This window comes from Salvelinus namaycush, chromosome 20 (assembly GCF_016432855.1).
Source record: "Salvelinus namaycush isolate Seneca chromosome 20, SaNama_1.0, whole genome shotgun sequence".
NCBI lineage: Eukaryota > Metazoa > Chordata > Actinopteri > Salmoniformes > Salmonidae > Salvelinus > Salvelinus namaycush.
In genome coordinates this window covers 8,738,913-8,762,019 of record NC_052326.1, presented here as the reverse complement: position 1 = coordinate 8,762,019, position 23,107 = coordinate 8,738,913, and the positions used below count along the sequence as shown (strand labels likewise).

The 23,107-nt window shown below is 42.6% G+C and overlaps 1 protein-coding gene across 1 annotated transcript in view; it reads left to right on the top strand.

Moving 5' to 3' along the window:
- Window positions 1-23,107, top strand: part of cpne5b (copine Vb) — a 199,917-nt gene that overhangs the window by 41,067 nt on the left and 135,743 nt on the right. Inside the window, exons 2-6 of the mRNA XM_039016716.1 lie at window positions 12,210-12,250; window positions 12,687-12,733; window positions 18,701-18,804; window positions 20,515-20,554; window positions 22,729-22,805. Coding sequence (XP_038872644.1) covers window positions 12,210-12,250; window positions 12,687-12,733; window positions 18,701-18,804; window positions 20,515-20,554; window positions 22,729-22,805 — 309 coding nt within the window. The remainder of the gene's footprint in view (window positions 1-12,209; window positions 12,251-12,686; window positions 12,734-18,700; window positions 18,805-20,514; window positions 20,555-22,728; window positions 22,806-23,107) is intronic.

Genomic DNA, 23,107 nt, shown 5'->3' with positions numbered 1-23,107 from the left:
GGAAGTACATATATGGAGATATATTAGTGCCTAAAACAAGGAGATCAATACTAGTAAAAAATAATATTAAAAATCCTGACCTTTTTTATATCTCTCAGATATAGGACAGACACTTCAGAACAAACTTCATTTTGATTATGTTGGGACAATCTGTTGCTCCATGTTGTGAATCTGTTATTCAATGTGTTTCTATTGGCTAATATATTGTTTTGATATCGTAAGGGGTCTTAAAATTAAAAATCAAATAGCTAAATGATCCTTGTTATGACCAGCTTAAAACAATTGCATATGTTAGCTTAGAACAGCCCCCTCCCCTGGCTTGTGTTTTAGGTTATTGTCCTGCTGAAAGGTGAATTTGTCTCCCAGTGTCTTTTGGAAAGCAGACGGAATCAGGTTTCCTCTAGGATTTTGCCTGTGCTTAGCTCTATTCAAATGTATTTTTTATCATAAACTCCCTAGTCCTTGCCGATGACAAGCATACCCACCATGCTTGACAATATGAAGATTGGAACTCAGTGATGATTGTGGACTTCATTTTTGCTGCGTCTCACGAATGTTCTTCTTTGTGATCCAAACACCTCAAACTTAGATTCGTCTGTCCATAACACTTTTTTCCAATCTTCCTCTGTCCAGAGTCTGTGTTATTTTGCCCATCTTAAACTTGTCTTTTTATTGGCCAGTCTGAATTTCTCAGAACAAGAATAGACTGATGAGTTTCAGAAGAAAGGTCTTTGTTTCTGGACATTTTGAGCCTGTAATCAAACCCACAAATGCTGATGCTCCAGATACTCAACTGGTCTAAAGAAGACCAGTTTTATTGTTTCTTTAATCAGAACAACACTTTTCAGCTGTGCTAACATAATTGCGAAAGGGTTTTCTACTGATAAATTAGCCTTTTAAAATGATAAACTTGGATTAGCTAACACAATGTGCAATTGGAACACAGGAGTGACGGTTGCTGATATTGGGCCTCTGTACAAGTATGTAGATATTCCATAAAAAATCTGCCGTTTCCAGCTACAATAATCATTTACAACATTAACAATGTCTACATTGTATTTCTGATCAATTTGATGTTATTTTAATGGACAAAATTTTTTTGCTTTTATTTACAAGGACGTTTGGAGGATTTGGAGTAAGTATTGTTGCTGTCTAACGTGCACATGACACACACACACACACACACACACACACACACACACACACACACACACACACACACACACACACACACACACACACACACACACACACACACACACACACACACACACACACACACACACACACACACACACACACACACACACACACGGATGTTAAAGCAGGGACTGTAACATAAAGCTGCTTCAACAGCTGGAGCATCAAACACCAGCACCATTCATTATTCATATACATCTTAAAACAATTCCATATGTTTGCTTAGTATGGTTATTTTACCTCCATTGTGGAGGTCACTAATGAAAGAGTTGTCAAGCGCCTCACACACACACATGCACACGCACACGCACACAGAAAAACAGACACACACACAGACACAATGCGAACTGCGAAAAGCTTACGGGGAAGTGGAGTGCAGTGTGATTGTGCTCAGACAGGCGAGGAGCTGTATTTCTCTTAAAGTATAGTCTCTGTGTTGTTGAAAGTCCACAGAGAAGAAACAATAGAATCTTTCTTCTTCTGGTGAAGAAATGAAGATGAAGGGATTGAGATGAAGGATAGAAACAGTGTAATACACTGCTCAAAAAAATAAAGGGAACACTTAAACAACACAATGTAACTCCAAGTCAATCACACTTCTGTGAAATCAAACTGTCCACTTAGGAAGCAACACTGATTGACAATACATTTCACATGCTGTTGTGCAAATGGAATAGACAACAGGTGGAAATTATAGGCAATTAGCAAGACACCCCCAATAAAGGAGTGGTTTTGCAGGTGGTGACCACAGACCACTTCTCAGTTCCTATGCTTCCTGGGTGATGTTTTGGTCACTTTTGAATGCTGGCGGTGCTTTCACTCTAGTGGTAGCATGAGACGGAGTCTACAACCCACACAAGTGGCTCAGGTAGTGCAGCTCATCCAGGATGGCACATCAATGCGAGCTGAGGCAAGAAGGTTTGCTGTGTCTGTCAGCGTAGTGTCCAGAGCATGGAGGCGCTACCAAGAGACAAGCCAGTACATCAGGAGACGTGGAGGAGGCCGTAGGAGGGCAACAACCCAGCAGCAGGACCGCTACCTCCGCCTTTGTGCAAGGAGGAGCACTACCAGAGCCCTGCAAAATGACCTCCAGCAGGCCACAAATGTGCATGTGTCTGCTCAAACGGTCAGAAACAGACTCCACGAGGGTGGTATGAGGGCTCGACGTCCACAGGTGGGGGTTGTGCTTACAGCCCAACACCGTGCAGGACGTTTGGCATTTGCCAGAGAACACCAAGATTGGCAAATTCGCCACTGGCACCCTGTGCTCTTCACAGATGAGAGCAGGTTCACACTGAGCACATGAGCACATGTGACAGACGTGACAGAGTCTGGAGACGCCGTGGAGAACGTTCTGCTGCCTGCACCATCCTCCAGCATGACCGGTTTGGCGGTGGGTCAGTCATGGTGTGGGGTGGCATTTCTTTGTGGGGCCGCACAGCCCTCCATGTGCTCGCCAGAGGTAGCCTGACTGCCATTAGGTACCGAGATGAGATCCTCAGAGCCCTTGTGAGACCATATGCTGACACATGCACATTTGTGGCCTGCTGGAGGTCATTTTGCAGGGCTCTGGTAGTGCTCCTCCTTGCACAAAGGCGGAGGTAGCGGTCCTGCTGCTGGGTTGTTGCCCTCCTACGGCCTCCTCCACGTCTCCTGATGTACTGGCCTGTCTCCTGGTAGCGCCTCCATGCTCTGGACACTACAATGACAGACACAGCAAACCTTCTTGCCACAGCTCGCATTGATGTGCCATCCTGGATGAGCTGCACTATCTGAGCCACTTGTGTGGGTTGTAGACTCCGTCTCATGCTACCACTAGAGTGAGAGCACCGCCAGCATTCAAAAGTGACCAAAACATCAGCCAGGAAGCATAGGAACTGAGAAGTGGTCTGTGGTCACCACCTGCAGAATCACTCCTTTATTGGGAGTGTCTTGCTAATTGCCTATAATTTCCACCTTTTGTCTATTCCATTTGCACAACAGCATGTGAAATTTATTGTCAATCAGTGTTGCTTCCTAAGTGGACAGTTTGATTTCACAGAAGTGTGATTGACTTGGAGTTACATTGTGTTGTTTAAGTGTTCCCTTTATTTTTTTGAGCAGTGTAGATCAGCTCTATCAGCTCCCTCCTCTCTGCCTTTCTTTCTTGCATGCACACGCAACCATGCATGCAGGCAGGTAGGCCGCATACAGGCAGGCACACAGGGACGCACGCCTGCGTGCACGCACTCACTCACGCACAAGCACACACATATACACACACACACTGTTCATGTTGATGGGGTCTCAGAGGACAACAAAGGGCTCGAAAATGGTTCTTTGACTGTCTCCGTAGGCGAACCCTTTTTGGTTCCAGGTAGAACCCTTTTTGGTTCCAGGTAGAACCCTTTTGGGATCCACGTAGAACCCTCTGTGGAAAGGGTTCTCTATGGAACCCAAAAGTGTTTTTCAAAGGGTTCTCCTATGGGGACAGCCGAATAACCCTTTTTTTTCTGAGTGTATTGTAGATTATTGGGATGGAAATAGAAACGGCTACAGCCACCTTGTCTCGCCCACTTCACTTTATATACTTATACCCAACGCCTCTCCTCCCACACACGTCCCTGTTGCTCTCTGGCCGCAATTTAAGATCCAGCAGGTTCATTAGAGTAAGTGTTTCTATCTTAGGTTCATTAAGTCCAGGAGTGTGTAGGGGGAGTTGAGGAGAGTCGGGGAAGTGTGGTAACTTTCAAGCATTCAGATTCCCAGAGTGCGTCTTTTTTTCCTCACTATCTTGCCGTCTCACTCAGTCACACGCTACCCCACCCCCTCTCTAAGCCATACCGGTCTCCTTACATTGTAGTCATTCAGCAGACGCTCTTATCCAGAGGGATTTACATGGGCAATTAAGTCCCTTGCTCAAGGGGCCACAAACATCTTTTTCACCTAGGGGATTCGAACTACAGCGATCTTTCAGTTACTGGCCCAACGCTCTTAACTGCTAGACTACCTTCCGCCCCATCAATGCACATTTTCTGCATCACACTCAACTGGCACTGTTTTTCTCTGGGCTCCTGTAGAGGACTGTTTCATTAAAGACATGCTCCGGAACTTTGGCGACTAGTAAGTCTTTTTAAAACTGTCGCGTTGGGATGGATTTGTCAATGTGAAGTTTATAGATGCATAATCTATGAGTAGAATTAACTTCTTCGAATCGGTGTCCCTTCCATGGGACGGTTGAGCTAACGTAGGCTAATGCGATTAGCATGAGGTTGTAAGTAACAAGAAAACTTCCCAGGTAATAGACATATCTGATATTGGCAGAAAGGTTAAATTCTTCTTAATCTAACGGCACTGTCCAATTTACAGTAGCTATTACAGTGAAAGAATAACATGCTATTGTTTGAGGAGAGTGCACAATTTTGAACATGAAAAGTTATTAATAAACAAAGTAGGCACATTTGGGCAGTCTTGATACAGAATTTTGAACAGAAATGCAATGGTTAATTGGATCAGTCTAAAAGTTTACACATACACTGATGCCGTCTAGTGGTCAAAATCTAAATTGCACCTGGGCTGGAATAATACATTATGGCCATTCTCTTGCATTTCATGGCCATTCTCTTGCATTTTTTCTTTGTATGTAAGGCAATAAAACTTCTCCATTCTTGTGTGTAAAGCCATTTCAAATAACCTAGCTGCATCTTTACCCTCCATTTTAAAGATTCTCCGGTACTTATATACTTTTTAGCTAGTAGTTCTGAAAGTAGCGGTCACGAGCCAAAAATGGTCCCAGAAATGTGTCACATATGTGCAGATATGGACACCACGTCATTGCTCTCACTCTTGCTCTGCTGTGTGGGCATTTTGCTAGATGTCACTCAAATGGCAAGGAGCTGAAGCTCATTAGCTAAAACTCAAATTTCTAGGGGGCTGGCCTATGTGGGGGAAAATATAGGTAAAATGGAGCCGGAAGCATCCAGAAACCAGTCACTTTCAAACTAGGGATTTCATGGCTATTTGAGGTAAGACATGAATTCTGCTCATAGATTATGCATGTATGTAACTACACATTGACACATCCAGCCCAACGTGGCAGGTTTACAAAAGACTTACTAGTCGCCAAAGTTCCAGAGCATGTCTTTAATGAAACACTCCTCTACGGGAGCCCAGAGAAATACAGTACCAATTGAGTGTGATGCAGAAAATGTGCATTGATAAACATGACAGATGGCTTGTGTGTGTGTGCTTGCGTCTGTGTGCGTGTGTGTTTGCGTGCCTGCATACCTGCGTGTGTGTGTGTGTGTGTGTGCACATCCATGTTCAAATATTCATCATGATGTGATTCATCAGCCCAAGAACATAATGTGTAGATAAAAATCTAAAAATCATGACTATCACATCAGATCTTCATATTAGTGTTATTTAAATGTATTTATCTTTTTGTGGTTGGTTGTTTGTGAGCTAATTTCAACAGCACAGAAACAGAACAACAGTTCTAGAAGGGTGCATTGCAAACATTGTGATGTGTTAACTATTAGATGCTATAATTCTATGATATTGAGAGAAGTGTGTGTGTGTGTGTGTGTGTGTGTGTGTGTGTGTGTGTGTGTGTGTGTGTGTGTGTGTGCGTGTGCGTGTGATATCGTTGATAAGCGTCAATCTGGTATGACTGTGCAAAAAGATAGACATCAAGGAACATGGCGCTTATGCGAATATATTGCATTCAATGTCAGGGTGGTTAGCCTTACACTATTGACGCCTAGAGATGGGCATCAAACAACATTTCTAATAAGGGTTACATGGAGAAAATCGGACCTCTATTTTATCTAAACCCTCCCTGAACGCTTAGAGGAAAAAACAAGGGACCTTCTGCTATACCCCAAATAATAATTCAAACAAAGTGGATAACAGAGAACATGTCTACCGTTTATCCTCACTTCTTGGTCAGACAAGGGCTCTGGATATGCAGTTTCAGAAACTGTTTTTCATCCTGTAAACATTATATGGCAACGCAGGAGTTTTGATGGCGCACATGGCTGCGGGCTAGAAGGTTGTGGGTTCACAGACCAACGTGGACAAGAGTAGAGGTGGAAAGATCTGCTTTATAGTAAAAGCCTTGCATGAATCTATCATTGCATTTGAAGGTCCAAGAAAAAAGTAGCCTTTCATAAACATTTCATGCAATTCTAGGTAATTTTACATAATAGCAGTTTATTTTTATTTTTATGCCACACAAATTACCATAATTACAGGCTAATAGACAGAGAGATGGGTCTATGCGTTCATCTTCATATTTCTCCAATGCCAAATCAGTGTCTTGTTTGCAATGAAACTGTCCCTGTTTGCAAAGAGTGTGCTAAGCTGTCATTTAAGGCAAAGGGTGGCTCTCAAATATGAAATATATTTTGTTTTGTTTAACACTTTTTTGGTTATGATTCCATATGTGTTATTTCATAGTTGTGATGATGTCACTATTATTCTACAATGTAAAAAAAAAAGTTAAAAATAAGAAAAAATAAGAAAAACCCTTGAATGAGTTGGTGTGTCCCAACTTTTGATTGGTACTGTATATATTTATAAAATGGTTGGTTCGAGCCCTGAATGCTGATTGGCTGACAGCCATGTTATATCAGACCGTATACCACAGGTATGACAAAACATGTATTCATACTGCTCTAATTACATTGGTAACCAGTTTATAATAGCCATAAGGCACCTCGGGATTTTGTGGTATATGACCAATATACCACGGCTAAGGCCTGTATCCAGGCATTCCGCATTGCGTTGTGCATAAGAACAGCCCTTGTGGTATATTGGCCATATACCACACCCCATCAGGTCTAATTGCTTAAATATACAGTTATCCATGACTTGTTGGAAAGGTGGCATCCTATGATGTTGCAGTATACAGCTGACAAGGAAAACTGAACAATTGCTCATCAAGCATTGATGAGTCCATGGAGTGTGATCTTAATCTAGATAATACTACATGATTGCCACTGAAGGCATGACTGTGTAGTGCTGGAATATTTTATATGCAGAATGTTATATATATATATATTGTCACGTTCTGACCTTTATTTCCTTTGTTTTGTCTTTATTTAGTATGGTCAGGGCGTGAGTTGGGGTGGGCAGTCTATGTTTGTATTTCTATGTTTTGCTATTTCTGTGTTTGGCCTGATATGGTTCTCAATCAGAGGCAGCTGTCAATCGTTGTCCCTGATTGGGAACCATATTTAGGTAGCCTGTTTTGTGTTGGGTTTTGTGGGTGGTTGTTTTCAGTCTTTGTGTGTCTGCACCAGATAGAACTGTTTCGGTTGTCACTTTTGTTGTTTTGTATTTTGAGTGTTCACCTTTATTAAAACAAGATGAACAATTACCACGCTGCGCATTGGTCCTCCGATCCTTCTAACTTATCCTCCTCAGACGAGGAAGATGACAGCCGTTATATATATACCTCACATGTGACCAGTAATGAGACTATGGAAATAATATTAACAAGGCCTATCAAGGAGTATATTATCTGACTCCAATAGATAAATAGCAATGTGTAAGCAAGACTCTTATAGAGTTATAGGAATATAGTATTAAGAGAGTTCTGAGAATGGAATACTAGAAGCAAATACAATTCATTACATCTTAAAATCAAGTCAAAATGTATTGGTCGTATGTACACAGATTTGCTGAAGTTATCGCAGGTGCAGCACAATGCTTGTGTTTCTAGCTCCAACAGTGCAGTAATAATACCTAGCAATACAAACAATACGTAAATAATCCAAAAACTGAAAAGAAAGAAATTAAGAAATATCAGAACAAAATACACACTGCACGACCAAAAGTATGTGGACACCTGCTTGTCGAACATCTCTTTCCAAAATCATGGGCATTAATATGGAGTTCGTCCACCCTTTGCTGCTATAACAGCCTCCACTCTTCTGGGAAGGTTTTCCACTAGATGTTGGAACATTGCTGCAGTGAATTGCTTCCATTCATACACCAGAGCATGAGTGAGGTCGGGCTCTGATGTTGGGCGATTAAGCCTGGCTCGCAGTCGGCGTCCCAATTCATCCGGAAGGTGTTTGATGGGGTTGAGGTCAGGGCTCTGTGCAGACCAGTCAAGTTCTTCCACACCGATCTCAACCTCACCTTGGACCTCACCTTGTGCACGGGGGCATTGTCATGCTGACACAGGAAAGGGCCTTCCCCAAACTGCTGCCACAAAGTTGGAAGCGCAGAATCGTCTAGATTGTCATTGTATGCTGTAGCGTTAAGAGTTCACTTCACTGGAACTACGGGGCCTAGCCCGAACCATGAAAAACAGCCTCAGACCATTATTCGTCCTCCACCAAACTTTATAGTTGGGACTATGCATTGGGGCAGGTAGTGTTCTCCTAGCATCTGCCAAACCCAGATCCGTACGTCAGACTGCCAGATGGTGAAGTGTGATTCATCCCTCCAGAGAACGCGTTTCCACTACTCCGTAACAGCACTTACAGTTGACCGGGGCAGCTCTAGCAGCACTGAAATTTGACAAACTGAGTTGTTGGAAAGGTGGCATCCTATGATGTTGCCACATTGAAAGTCACTGAGCTCTTCATTACGGGCTGTTCTACTGCCAATGTTTGTCTAAGGAGATTACATGGCCGTGTGCTCGATTTTATACACCTGTCAGCAACGGGTGTGGCTGAAACAGCCGAATTTACTTATTTGAATGCGTGTCCAAATACTCTTGGCCTTATAGTGTATTTTGATGTGCAACCTAATCCAGTGATTCTCATCAATTGTGAGTTGACAATAGGGTATTGTTATAATATTTTACTATTAAAACAGGGCTCAAGAATTTTCTGCATTTTTTGTTCAATAGAGATGAATTTGCCTACATCTTTTTGTGCACTAATATCATAGGCTAATTTATTTTGGAGCTTATTCACCACGAGGAAGTGAAAACTCCAAACACATTAGTTAGATCTCTAACACTAAATATAATACCCACAGCTAGTGGTCATGTATAGGGCTGTCATGGTGACCATATTACCGCCACACCTGCGGTCACAAGTCATGACCTCAGTCAAATTCCACAAGGGCACGGTAACTAGGCTGCTCCAAAGCTGCGATCTGATGCTGCTGTTGGCAATTAGTAGCCTACCAAACTTGTTAACTGCCAGTCGCTAATGGCCTGGTACTCTGCACTCTATTGTCCCTCTAATCACTCTGACGTCAATGCAAATGTGATTGAAAATCTAATCAAACACTTCATGAGAGCCCATGAGCTCAAGTTGTGCAACATTTCTATTGGCTATGCAATTGCATGGCCTCTATTAAAAACAGGAGGATCCCATCAGCTTTCTATAGGCTAGGCCTACTATATTTATTCCTCAACTTTCCTAATATTCAGCAGGTTGCTTCGCTATACAACAGGAGTATAGCCTACCTGGCTGGTATGAAGATGAAACATGGGAAAAGTGTCCTCCATTCGTTATTTAAGTACATAGATGACATGGTCCATTCTAAATCAAAACAAATTCCAGACTGTTCAATGCATTTAGACTGTTCAATGCATTTAGCGTAGAGCAGGCCAAGGCTACATCCAATAAAAAATGTCTTTCTTTGCATGGGAGGAATGTGGCCTTTTATAAACACATTCCATCTAGTTCTACTACACTTTATATATGACTGGAGGCATTAGCAGAGTATATTTAATAGGACAAATTGAAGGGTAGTCTACTCTGATGACAGTGACGAAATATCAATAAAAATGACATTGTCCATATAATCGACCTATGAGAAGTGGAGACACAAATATAATATGACTTCCATTTTAACATGGAGGAGGAAATTATTGTCCAAAAATTAATTTTTAAGTGGCGCTGACCCAACAATTATAAATAGTGAATATGCGCAGTGGGCAGTCACCGAGGATATTGCCGATGCTCTCCCGCTGGTGCTAATAAGATAGGCTATACTGTTGTTCGCTCAATTAAGTTGGGAATTTTAAGAAACTAAAAGACAGAGTAGTCTTTTCATTGTCTTCTTTTTACAGCAATAACCATTTGCTTTCCAAACTATGTTTTCCCACAATTGTATTTTGAAATATTGCATATGCCTGGTTTGGCCTCTTTTCACAGACAATTGCAACTCAACAATAATCTACCAAAATTACGCGTGCTGCATTTCCTTCAGACTATAGGCAATGCGATTTAAAACATTCCACTTTTTTTTTTTTTAAGAAACGAAATATCTTCTGTGGCCAAATTATGCTTTAGTAGCCTATTTGTAATGATTCTATGTATTTTTTATTTTATTTAAAACGTATGCTTCCCCTAGCCTTATGGACGCTGCCTATTCTTGCATGAAAACATAACTGCACAACCTGCATTTGCTATTTGATGACATTTTGTTTTTGTGGGCCATTCTAATAAAAAATGATTCCACACATATATTAGTAGGCTATATGTAAAGACCAGATTAAATTAAGAATAGTCTGATGGGTGAGAATATTATCAAATTCTTGTCAAATTGTGAATGAGAGACTGATGAAGTGTGTGCAGCCTGCACAAGACACAGAGTAGAGCTCATGCCTTTCATACAACATTATCTGGCCTTAGAATGTATTAAAAATCTAAACATGTAGCCTAATGTTTGTATTACAATTAAAATTGTATTAATAGCTCTAAATTAAGCATATAGGAGGAAGTGTTTCTTCGTTAACCAGTCAATACAATACAATATTGCTGGGTTGCAGGCATTGGTTCAATACAGAATAGCCACATGTCCGCACTCCCTCGGAAATCATTGGAGAAAATATCCTTTCTATTTATTCAGCTATGTTCAATTGTATTTTTCATACTATAAAATAATACAAAATAATGCCTCGGAATTCGAAGCTAATCTTGTCTGCTAAACGAACTAGTGTAGCCCACAGCCATATGGAGCTATGTGTATCCCGCAAATTCGATTTTTTTGTCTTTTGTCTCTCTCTCTCAGAGCACACATCAAGTGGCTCACTCATCACAGCAGGGGCCACTTGCCAGCGGAACAGGGCCCAGCGAAACAGGCCCACGGGCTGGGCAGACACTATAATTAGAGGAATCGTGAGGATAATGCGCATTAGGACGTTTTGAAACTTTTGAGCGTAGTGACCATGTAATGAATGTTCCACTTGCATGCGAGCAATTACAAATGTTACTTGCGCAGTCCGGTCAAATGGTCGCAAAATGCCAAATGATTGCAGTCTGGACGACCTGCCCCTTGACATACTGTAGCTATCTTGTAATCAAAGTTGTGTCAAAATTAGTGGCCTGACAGGTTTCAGCAAACTACTAGCTAGCATTATCAATCTGTTATTAGCCTACCTTAGCGTAGGCTACATATTGGGATGGTGCACTTTTGGATTTCTCTTGAGGTAAGCAGTATTTTTCCTGGTCAACTTGTAGGAGCAAACGCTGTCGTCTCCCGTGGAAACATTATATTCGGTCTTGTTTGAATCTGCACGATATGTAAAGTGGCTCCAAACATCTTCCCTTTTTCTACCGGGAGCTTTTACCACCAGGAGAGTAGCCATGGCATGTGCCTTATATGCATCAGTGATTTGTTGCCTCTAGATTGCAAATAACGCTGAAAAGATCTCGATCTTTCCAAAAACTCTTGCCCAGTCCATTTACTAGTCAGATTTTAGTCACAGAGATAACTTAGTCTCGTCTCGTTTTCGTCAACCCAAATGCAAAAGGATTTTGGGTATAATCACTCTGGGTATACGTCGTCATTATTTTAGTTGATGAAAGGAACACTGCAAGCCACTACAGCTGTTGGATGATATGAATAGGTACTCAGTCAGGACCTCTATGGTTAACTTAATAGATCTCAGGAGCAACTCTGAAAGCCATTAATGCCTGTGTAATGACTCATGCAATAACGGAAGCACAGAACAATTGGATGAATTGGTCTCTGAATTGGACTCTGATATGTTTCGATAAGATTATGAAGTTGATATTGCTTGACAGTTTTCCTCTTTCCTTTTTGCCTTTCAGGAATCTACTAGATAAAGACACATTCTCCAAATCTGACCCATGTGAGTATGACTCCACCTTTTATGTGCTCCTTGCCTGTCTACCTTCCTTCCTCTGTCCGTCCCTCCCTCCCTCCTTCTTCTCTCTTTCTCCCTCCCTCTTTCCCTACCTCCATCCGTCCACCCCCCCTTCCCCATCCCTACCTCTCTGTCCCTGCATGATAGTTGACTTGAGGAGTAGATGTTAGCTTTGACTTTAGCCTCCGTCTGTTGTTTGCTCGGTGTTCTGGAGCTAAAACTTTTGTATTAATCTGCACTGTTCAATCTGCCAGCATCTATTTCTGACTGTCTTTCTGCCCTGTATGTCTCGCTTTCTCTTTCACAATCTCTATATCACTCTCTCTCGCTTTCTCAATCTCACTCTCTATCCCTCCCTCTCTCTCTCTCAATCTCACCTCTCTCTACCCCCACCCCCTCTCTCTCTCTCCCTCTCCCTCAGTGTGTGTGCTCTACACCCAAGGAGTGGAGACCAAGCAGTGGAGAGAGGTGAGCGCACACACACATACACAGACAAACACACACACACACACTTCAGAGGCTTCTAAAGTTCAATGAGTCCCTTGCAGTTGGGTATTGACTGTTTGTGAGGGAAATAGCTTCTCTTTATTTTTGTCCTTTTTTTTTCAAATACCAATCAATTTAGCCCAGTGCTGACATTTAAAAGTTAGGATTAGTTTTGGAATAAATGTAGCTTTAACTCTTCACACACCCACCTCTATACTCAACATATACAAGCCACAGCGTGAGATTCAAAATAGGACAAACTCATTACTGTAAGAACCTTTCTGCGTACATGCATGTTTGTGTGCATAGGGGGATGATATGTTTATTCAGAGCTGTTTAGTGGAGATCTGACAAGCTTGACCTTTTCAAGCCCTGATGGTCTGATTTGCCTGTTTGTGACATCATTGCTGTACACTCCAGGCGAGAGAACATGACCAGTTCCCACCGCCCGTGTCTGTGTGATACCATACCGATCGCTGCCTGTGTAATCGCAGTATAAGTTCCGCAAAGGGAGAAACTCAAAGTTCCAAACTTTTTAAAGTAAGTGACCAGGTGACAGTCAAGGATAAGGTTGAGGGGGGCTGTCCTGTGAATCAGAGCCCCTCTAGTGCTGCCAGTGTGTTTGCCAGTGTGTGTATGTGTGATGGAAGTCTGTTTCAGACAGTTTTGAGAAATATTGAGCATCATAGCATAAAGAACTTACTCTCAGTGCACTGATCACTCTATCTATTACTACAATGTGTCTCTGGGAACACAGGACTGGCAAGACAGCATAGAGCTAGACAGAGGAAGAAAGCAAAATTGATAGATCTGTTGCATGGAGAGAGACAGAAAAAGTGAGGGAGAGAGAGGGGTTAAAGAGAGAGAGAAACAGAAAAGCCATGATGACACACATCCAAATGCTACAATCCTCAACACCCTAAATCAGCTGCTGAACAGAAAACACCGTCAGAGAAGAACATCAATAACAGCCAATAGAGGGATGCAGTCTTCTATTACTACAATCTGCCTATCGGAACACAGGACTCTACCCTGTTATATTGTCACAGTGTCACTCTGTCCCTGGTTCTTCTCGGGACAAGGAGGTTGGTGGCACCTTAATAGGGGAGAACGGGCTCGTGGTAATGACTGGAGCGGAATCAGTGGAATGGTATCAAATACATCCGACCCATGATTTCCAGGTGTTTGACACCATTTATTTGCTTTGTTCTGGCCATTATTATGAGACGTTCTCCCCTCAGTAGCCTCCTGTGTGTCACATGCAGGGAATTCAACTGGTTTAAGACTTTACTGTGAAATGCTAATGAGACCTCCCCAACAATGCAGAGTTGAAAAATAAAATAGTAACACAATTTTTTTTTTACAGAAGTATGTAGACACCCCTTCAAATTAGTGGATTCGGCTATTTCAGCCACACCCATTGCTGACAGGTGTATAAAATCGAGCACACAGCCATGCAAACTCCATAGACAAACATTGGCAGTAGAATGGCCCTTACTGAAGAGCTCAGTGACTTTCAACGTGGCACCGTCATATGATTTCACCTTTCCAACAAGTCAGTTCCTCAAATTTTTGCCCTGCTAGAGCTGCCCCGGTCAACTGTAAGTGCTGTTATTGTGAAGTGGAAACATCTAGGAGCAACAACGGCATAGCCGTGAAGTGGTGGACCACACAATCTCACAGAACAGGACTGCCGAGTGCTGAAGCGCGTAGCACGTAGAAATCGTCTGTACTCGGTTGAAACATTCACCACCGAGTTCCAAACTGCCTCTGGAAGCAACCTCAGCAGAAGAACTGTTCATCGTGCTTCATGAAATGGGTTTCCATGGCCGAGCAGCCGCACACAAGCCTAAGATCATCATGCGCAAGGCCAAGCGTCAGCTGGAGTGTTGTAAAGCTTGCTGCCATTGGACTCTGGAGCAGTGGAAATGTGTTTCTTTGGAGTGATGAGTCACACCTCACCATCTGGAGAACGCTACCTGCCCGAATGCAGGATGAATAACGGTCTGGGGCTGTTTTTCATGGTTCAGACTAGGCGCCTTAGTTCCAGTAAAGGGAAATACAATGACTTCCTGGATGATTCTGTGCTTCCTACTTTGTGGCAACAGTTTGGGGAAGGCCCTTTCCTGTTTCAGCATGACAATGCCCCCGTCCCCCGAGCGAGGCCCATACAGAAATGGTTTGTTGAGATTGGTGTGGAAAAACTTGACTGGCTTGCATAGAGCCCTGACCTCAACCCCAACGCCGACTATGAGCCAGGCCTAATTGCCTAACATCCGTGCCCGACCTCACTAATGCTCTTGTGGGTGACTGAAAGCATGTCCCCGCAGCAATGTTCCAACATCTAGTGGAAAGCCTTCTCAGAAGAGTGGAGGCTGTTATATACAGCAAAGGGGGGGACCAACTCCATATTAATGGCCATGAAGTTGGAATGAGATGTTCAACGAGTAGGTGTCCACATACTTTTGGTCATGTAGTTTATCTCCCTTCAGGTGGGAGAAGGGCAGCGTGAAGTGCAATGGAGATTGCGTCATCTGTGGATCTGTCGGTGCGGTTTGCAAATTGGAGTGGGTCCAGGGTGTCTCGGATGACGGTGTTGACGTGTGTCATGACCAGCCTTTCAAAGCACTTCATAGTTACAGATGTGAGTGCTACAGGGGGATAGTTATTTAGGCAGGCTCTTGGGAACAGGGACAATAGTGGTCAGCTTAAAACATATTGGGATTACAAACTGGGACAAGGAGAGATTGAAAATGTGTGTGAAGACACTTGCCAGCTGGTCTGTGCATGCTTTGAGAACGCGCCGTGTTATTCCGTCTGTGATTGTGAACCTGTTTTAAACGTTTTGCTCACATTGGCTTGAAAACATAGATAAAAGGGTCTGCAGTTTACTTTGAGGTATTCTTTATCAGGTGAACAAAAGCTTGAGATTTCTGTCACACTTGAAGCAGCACACCATTTGTTATTCATGAAAAAACACACTCCTTTCGACTTCCCCGAAGACCCTGTACGATCCTGCCGCTGCTTGGGGAATCCACCGTCATCATCCAGCCACGTTTCAGTAAGATAATATTGCAGCTTTTCAAATCTCTCTGATAGGAGACTCTAGAACGAAGCTCATACACCCCCCCCCCCCACAAATTATTATAATAAATAATAATATACAGTATATATTTATACTTTTTTTTATGAACTAAGTCCGGCTTTAAACCTACTCTTGAAAGTTGTAATAGTAGAATGCACAAGGTGCAATTTCGAAATTGGGTAGTGCATCATCAGTTCCTCTTGTCATGTCAGTCATTGCATACCTTCGAGACCTATTTATAAATTGTCAGAAAATGTCCAGATCAACTAGCCCATGTCAGACAACGATATTTTTTATTTCATTTTTTTTAGCTCATAGATACTGTATGCATTGTATGCAATGTATAGAATTGTAAGAAAATGTGCTTGAAAACTGCAAACATTTCTTTGCCCCCCCCATGACAAAATGTGTAGAATTGCAGGGAATAAACTTTAAACCTAGAAAATGATCTCGACCAACAAGAGTGGTGTGAACAGTTTGTGTCATAGACATGACTCGGGATGTTCCCCAATACTGGAAGGGGGGCCCCGAGTGACACATTTTGGGAACCCCTGTCTTAACCTCAAGGGATTGTATCCTGCATGATTAAATAAAGGATAAATGAGGTTAATCTCTGCATTTAGAGAGGATGTATTGATTGCAAATGTCACCAAGAGTAATTACAAAGTAAACACACAGAATCCCAAATGGCAGATCGGCTGTTTACTCCGATAGGAATAGCAATGGAGAAAAAAAATGCCAATGAGGAGGCGTTGCTCCCATTACACATTGTTATTATTTAACGAGTCTGTTCGTCAGGAGATTAGAGCTGTAAACTCACAGCTATGTATCTTGTAAAAAGGTCATTTATTTCCAAAATGAAAAACAATTAGTACCATCTGAACAGTTCAAATAACTTTGCTAATTTATCCAATTTAAGTTGTTGAGTTCTCAAAGTTCTTCCACTTCTTGTCTCCAAATACGTAGGCAACGTTGACTCTTGGGACTCCCTTAAATAGTACAACTGAAGCCCTCTCTATTACATCTTGTCCTCCAACTTCAGAGAATGGAGACGTTTTAACCTAAATCCTCTAACTTTTATAACTGGCCCTGTTTAGAAAACGACTAGCTTTCTCTGGAGTGTGAGCCAGGCAAGCACTGTTGGGAAATGGCTGTTTTATTCATGCATTATCAGAGAGGCTAGGTTTCTCTTCCTCTCTATTTCTGTCTATCTCTGTCGCTCTTTCTGCTTCCTCTCTCACACCTTCCCTTCTCCCGCCGTCTCTCTCTCTCTCTCTCTCCATTTCTCTACCTCCCCCTCCTTTTCTCTCTCGCTTTCTGTTTCTCAGTCTGAATAATTCATGGATCAACACAAATAGCTGAACAAACTGCAGCCCACCTCTGGGCACAAGCCTCCAGAGTCGACCGCATTCAACTACTGTGTTTCTACACCACACGACCATAATGCTGCTGTTTCACCATGCCGTACACTTGTTAAGGGCTTCAGATGTCGGCCCCGTTGTTACTCAGAAACCAGACTGAAACAGTGATTTTTCAGCAGTTTACAAAACATTTATAGCATGTGTCCCAAACGGCACCCCATTCCTAATGTAGTGCACTACTTTTGACCAATACACCACGTGCTGCCTCTCTGTACTGTTTCCCCATACATTACAGACATTGGCCCATTTTACACGACCACTGCAGACGGCACTGCCTCCCTGTTAAGGGATGTAGACAGACGTTGCCCCAGTTTGACTCCGAAGCAGCCATATTTCAGTAGTTTATTTACAGTCTCAATTCAAGTGAGATCAATGGGTGTACTTCACCCCAATGTATCTCCTCATAGAGAGTTGCAATGAGAATCAGACCCCTTACTGGACTACATAGTCTTTGTTTCAGACATGTTTAAATGTATAGTCAGAGAATTCCCATTACCATATTGGCTTACCAGGTCTCCATGATTGAAACCCGTATCTTACAACAGCTATATTTAGAGAAGGGGTTGTAACCCCTACCGTATATTTAGGATTCCTCCATGGGCTTTACCAACAGTGTCATGTCACTCACACTGTCCTCTTTCGGAACTAGGTGGGGTGTGTGATTGGGTGAATTCCAAGCTTGCTGGCTTTATTCCTGGATCTGCAGCCGTTCGTGTAGGAGTGAAAATCCCAGTAATTAACTGGGTTTAACCCCCTGCCCATCTCCCCCCTCTCTTTCTCTTTATTTTTTATTCCCCCCCTCTCTTTCTCTTTATTCTCTACTCCCCCTCTCTCTTTCTGTTTTCTCATCTCCCTGTCTCTCCCTTTTCCTGGTCCCCGGTGCTAATTCTGCCTCTTTCTCTCCTCCATCTCTCATACTCTGCCTTTTCATGTCTCTTGCCAACTCTGCCCCTCTGTAACGCTCTCTCTCTCTCTCCTCCCTCTCACCCTTCATCTCTCTACACTCTCTCGCCAAGCCCTCTCTCCTTCCCCCTCTTCTTCCCTCTTCCTATTCTTCTCTCCCTCCTCCCTCCTCTCCCTCCCTCCCTCCTCCTCTCCCACTCTCTCTCTTTCTCTGGAGGGTGAGTTGAGGTGATGAGTGGGTGTTCTCTGCCTCAGTAATTAGAATGGGAGAAAAGAGACGAGACAGGATAAAGGAAAGACACTCACACAACAGGAGTGTGTAATGTGTTGGTATCACGTGGTGATACTGTCTCCTAATCCTCCCTCTTCTGTCTCTCTCTCTCTGACAGGTGTGTATGTGTCGGAGAGAGAGAGAGAGATAGATATAGAATAATAATGAAGAGATTGGAACAATAGATTGTGTATTTGGAGGATGTATAATGCTGAATAATGTTTTTTTTCTCACATTTCCTTCCCGCCTCTCTCTCTCTCTCTCTCTAGTTTGGGAGAACAGAGGTGATTGACAACACTCTAAACCCAGACTTTGTCAGGAAGTACATCCTGGACTATTTCTTTGAGGAGAAGCAGAATCTACGCTTTGACTTGTGAGTGATTATTTCCTTTAAACACTGGCCCTGATGAGCCCCCACATGACAACCCTCCCTCTGTTCCCTTTCTTTCTCTTTCTCTGTGTGTATCTTTCTCTTTCCCCCTCTCTGCGTTTCCCATTCAATTCAATTCAAGAGGCTATATTAGCGTGGAAAGTGTAGGGACCTAAATTGTCAAAGCAAACATGAAGAAACATATACACATTCCGTTATACTGTAGTCACTATTCCGTTCCTTGTTGGTCTCACATTCACACTGAGAGGAATCCTAGAGACTGTTTCCTCTCCTTTCAAATGGCGTTTAGTCACGAATAGTAAACATCAGACAGACACTATAATGGTTGGCACACAGCTGTCTCATTCTCTCACACATAATGTAACCAGGAGGAGGTTGTGCAATAACAGGGCTAGGGTGCAATTCAATTTTTGGATGCAAACTATAATCGCAAATGGCTGGGCGATGATGGAATATGGCAAGCTAATATAATATTCACAGAACATTAGGAATCTTCTCTTTTGGAGTTTAACAGTTAGTTAAAGTGATCTATGACTTCTATGATAAAATATAGGGCGATAAAACACATGTAGCTTTGGTTTCAACCCTCAGCCAGTCCCGTCCAGAGAGAACAGAGGAGAATGGTGGAGTAAGGACTTCCCATAGAGGTTCAATTCAACCCTGTCAGACGAATATGATTTCCCCAATTTGTATAGTGTAGAAGTACGCAGTCAGATATAATGAGAAGCTACCCCTTTGCTCTGAGGTGATGACCCTTATTAATCTGAGTCATCCCGATTCATGATCTGTATTGCGTCATTGTGTGCGTGCGTGAGTGCCTGCTATAGCATGTGCGGCTCTCGTCTAACTCTGGGCTGTGGTGATCTATTGTATCACGGTCTGTTTCATCTTCACAGGGCTCATAAAGTGCATGTCCTTCTCCTTGATGTCTCTATGTTCAAGGAGTTCGAGAAATGTATTTAAGTGTCCCTCCACAGCGATACAATAACACAGAATACAGCTAAAGAAAATAAGAAACACATTGCGGACCACTCAGATTGAGCTTTGAGACACGAAAAAACAACCAGTCAAACATGTTACAGGCCTCATCTATAGTGCATTACGTCATCTATACGCATGTATGCATCAACAAAATACAGTGGATCAAAGGACAATTAGGCAGTTCTATAGAAACGGAGGATATGGTGACAGGCTTTGGTGCAGGCCTTTACACTCATGTGCAGATCAGGCCCATAACAACTAGCCTCCAATAGTGAGATATCGTCCCACTAATAAGAAGGTGAAATGGATAACCAAGATGAAATACAACCCCCTTAGCATTTACTCACATACACTGATAGATGTGAAAATATTAGATCAGGGTTTCCTAAACTCGGGTCCTCGGGACCCCAAGGCATGCACGTTTAGGTTTTTGCCTAGCGCTACACAAATAATCCACTAATCATGAAGCTTTGATCATTTTGAATCAGCAGTGTAGTGTTAGGTTAAAAACTCAAACGTGCATGCCTTGGGGTCCCGAACACCAAGTTCTGGGAAACGCTGGATTATATGGATGTAAGTAATGAGCAATGGATAAACTTCATCTACCAGAGGCCTCGTTAGAGCTCCCTTTCTCTCTCTCTCCCTCTCGCTCTCTCGTTCGCTCACACACACACACGCACATGTAACCCGTGTTACCTATCTCTCCTCCAGATATGATGTGGACTCTAAAAGCCCAGACCTATCCAAACACGTGAGTGACACACCCTCTCAGACCTACAGACACAGATGAACAGGTATTGGCCAATACTCCCAACAATAATCAACGTAATTGACTTGAAACCATTGATTTTCAAAGTCATTATTGATCAATACAAGCTAACAGAATTTCCCGCACAAAATGATCAGAGCTAAAAGCATAGGACTCATCATGGACAACTGACGGAATGTTCAGAGAGATGAAACGTGAGAGTCCTGCACTCTGATTGGCCAAACTCTCCTTATCTATGACTCTGGTCTGATCGTGAAGTTGCATGGTTTGATTAGTTGTGCCTGCTACATGTTGCATGCTCTGTCAACAAACTACCTTCATGGATTTATGCAAACCTAGTGGTTAGAGCGTTGGGCCAGTAACCGGAAGGTTGCTGGCTCGAATCCCCGAGCTGACAAGGTAAAAATCTGTCGTTCTGCCCTGACCAAGGCAGTTAACCCACTGTTCCCGGGGCGCCGAAGACGTGGATGTCGATTAAGGCAGCCCCCCCGCACCTCTCTGATTCAGAGGAGTTGGGTTAAATGCGGAAGGAAGACACATTTCAGTTTAATACATTGTTGGACAACTGACAAGGTATCCCCCTTTCCCCAAAGAACCATCCAGGTATCCAAATATACAGCATGAAATTGTTATGAACCTTTGGTTTGTTCATACAATGTGGTTGTTACTACAAGTACATACAATGGCTCCGTGACCATACAGTAGGGCAAACCTTCTGTATGTTCAGTATGCCTGTGCATCCAGTGCAAAATAACAATTAGGCAATTATAAAGAAACGTCTCCATTGGAGGATAAGGTGGTAGGCTTTGGTGCAGTGGTGTAAAGTACTTAAGTAAAAATACTTTCAAGTACTACTTAAGTAGTTTTTTGGGGTCTGTACTTTTGGGATCTGTACTTTACTTTACTCTTTACATTTTTGACGACTTTTACTTTTGCTTCACTACATTCCTAAAGAATATAATGTTATTTTTATTCCATACATTTTCCCTGACACCCAAAAGTACTTCCATTTTGAATGCATAGCAGGACAAGAAAATGGTCCAATTCACGCACTTCTCAAAAGAACCACCCTGGTCATCCCTACTGCCTCTGATCTGACGGACTCACTCAACACAAATGCTTCGCTTGTAAATGATTGTGTTGGAGTGTGCTCCTGGCTATCCTTAATATATATATATTATTATCTCATCTGGTTTGTTTAATATAAGGAATGTGAAGTGATTTATACTTTTACTTTTGAGTATATTTTAGAAATTACATTTACTTTTGATACTTAAGTATATTTAAAACCAAATACTCTTTTTTACTTTCACTCAAGTAGTATTTTACTGGGTGACCTTCACTTTTACTTGAGTCATTTTCTATTAAGGCATCTTTACTTTTACTCAAGTATGACAATTGGGTACTTTTCCCACCACTGCTTTGGGTGTAGGATTTACATTAATGTGCAGAGGATTAGTAGTTGTACTACTGTTGTAGAATAATGTACCTTCTGTGTCCTCAACCAGACTAGAATTGATCATGAAATGCTTTAGTGCATTTGAATTAGATAAACAGGATGTATGAATCATCATGTCACTATTTGACTGCTAATAAGAGGATAACAATCTTCACATTCTGTCGCTTGGGAGACTGTTGGATCAAAACGGTCTAACAGATTATTTGAGGTATTTGCATACAAAGAGAAGATTTGCATATCTCCAACTGCATGATTTTTATTCATTGTATTCCTCCCGGTGCAAGGTGTTCTGGGTATTGTAGTGTTTGTGTGTACATGATGTGTTCTGTTGTTGTTGACCCTGCTGCCTGCTCTCCCCTGCCCTCTGGAAGCCTTCTGATCTCAACGTACGTCTCTGCCTCTTTCCTTTTCTTTTCGTACTGTAGCTGTAGTATATTGTAGCTAGAGATACAGAAAACACACGCAGCTGTAATGCATGTAACACACTCTAATAACCTAGGTATATTACCTCCCTCCCTTCTTTCGCTCTCACTATCACCTTGTCCAATCTTCTCCCCAACTCCCTTCATCCCTGTTTACTTCCCCTCTCCCCATGTTTCCCTTTTGTAACCCTATACCTCCTCCATCCTGTCTCTGTCTCTTATTCCCTCCCTCTCTCTTCCCCCCTCTCTCTCCCTCCTTCTCCTCCTCCTCTCAGGACTTCTTGGGTCAAGTGTTCTGTACCCTGGGGGAGATCGTGGGGTCACCTGCCAGTCGACTGGAGAAACCACTGGGGTGAGTCTCTGATAATATCATACCTTTTTTTCAAACCGCTGTTGTCCTAAATGAGACCATTACGGATGAAATGTTGGCCACTGTCCTGTGGTGGTGAACGCCAGACCTCTGGGATATGGTTTCACCTCTGTCCATGGTGCTGAAATCTCCGATAACCCACTATTTGCTTGTTGTTACCTTAAGCACCATTGGACCTTTTGCTCTTGTTGTGGCAAAGTCACACACCCTTGTTTTCCACAAGGGTGTCAGTTGGGATTGTTTTTCTGGACCCCTAATGTTGCTGAAGTAGCTGCCTGAAAAGT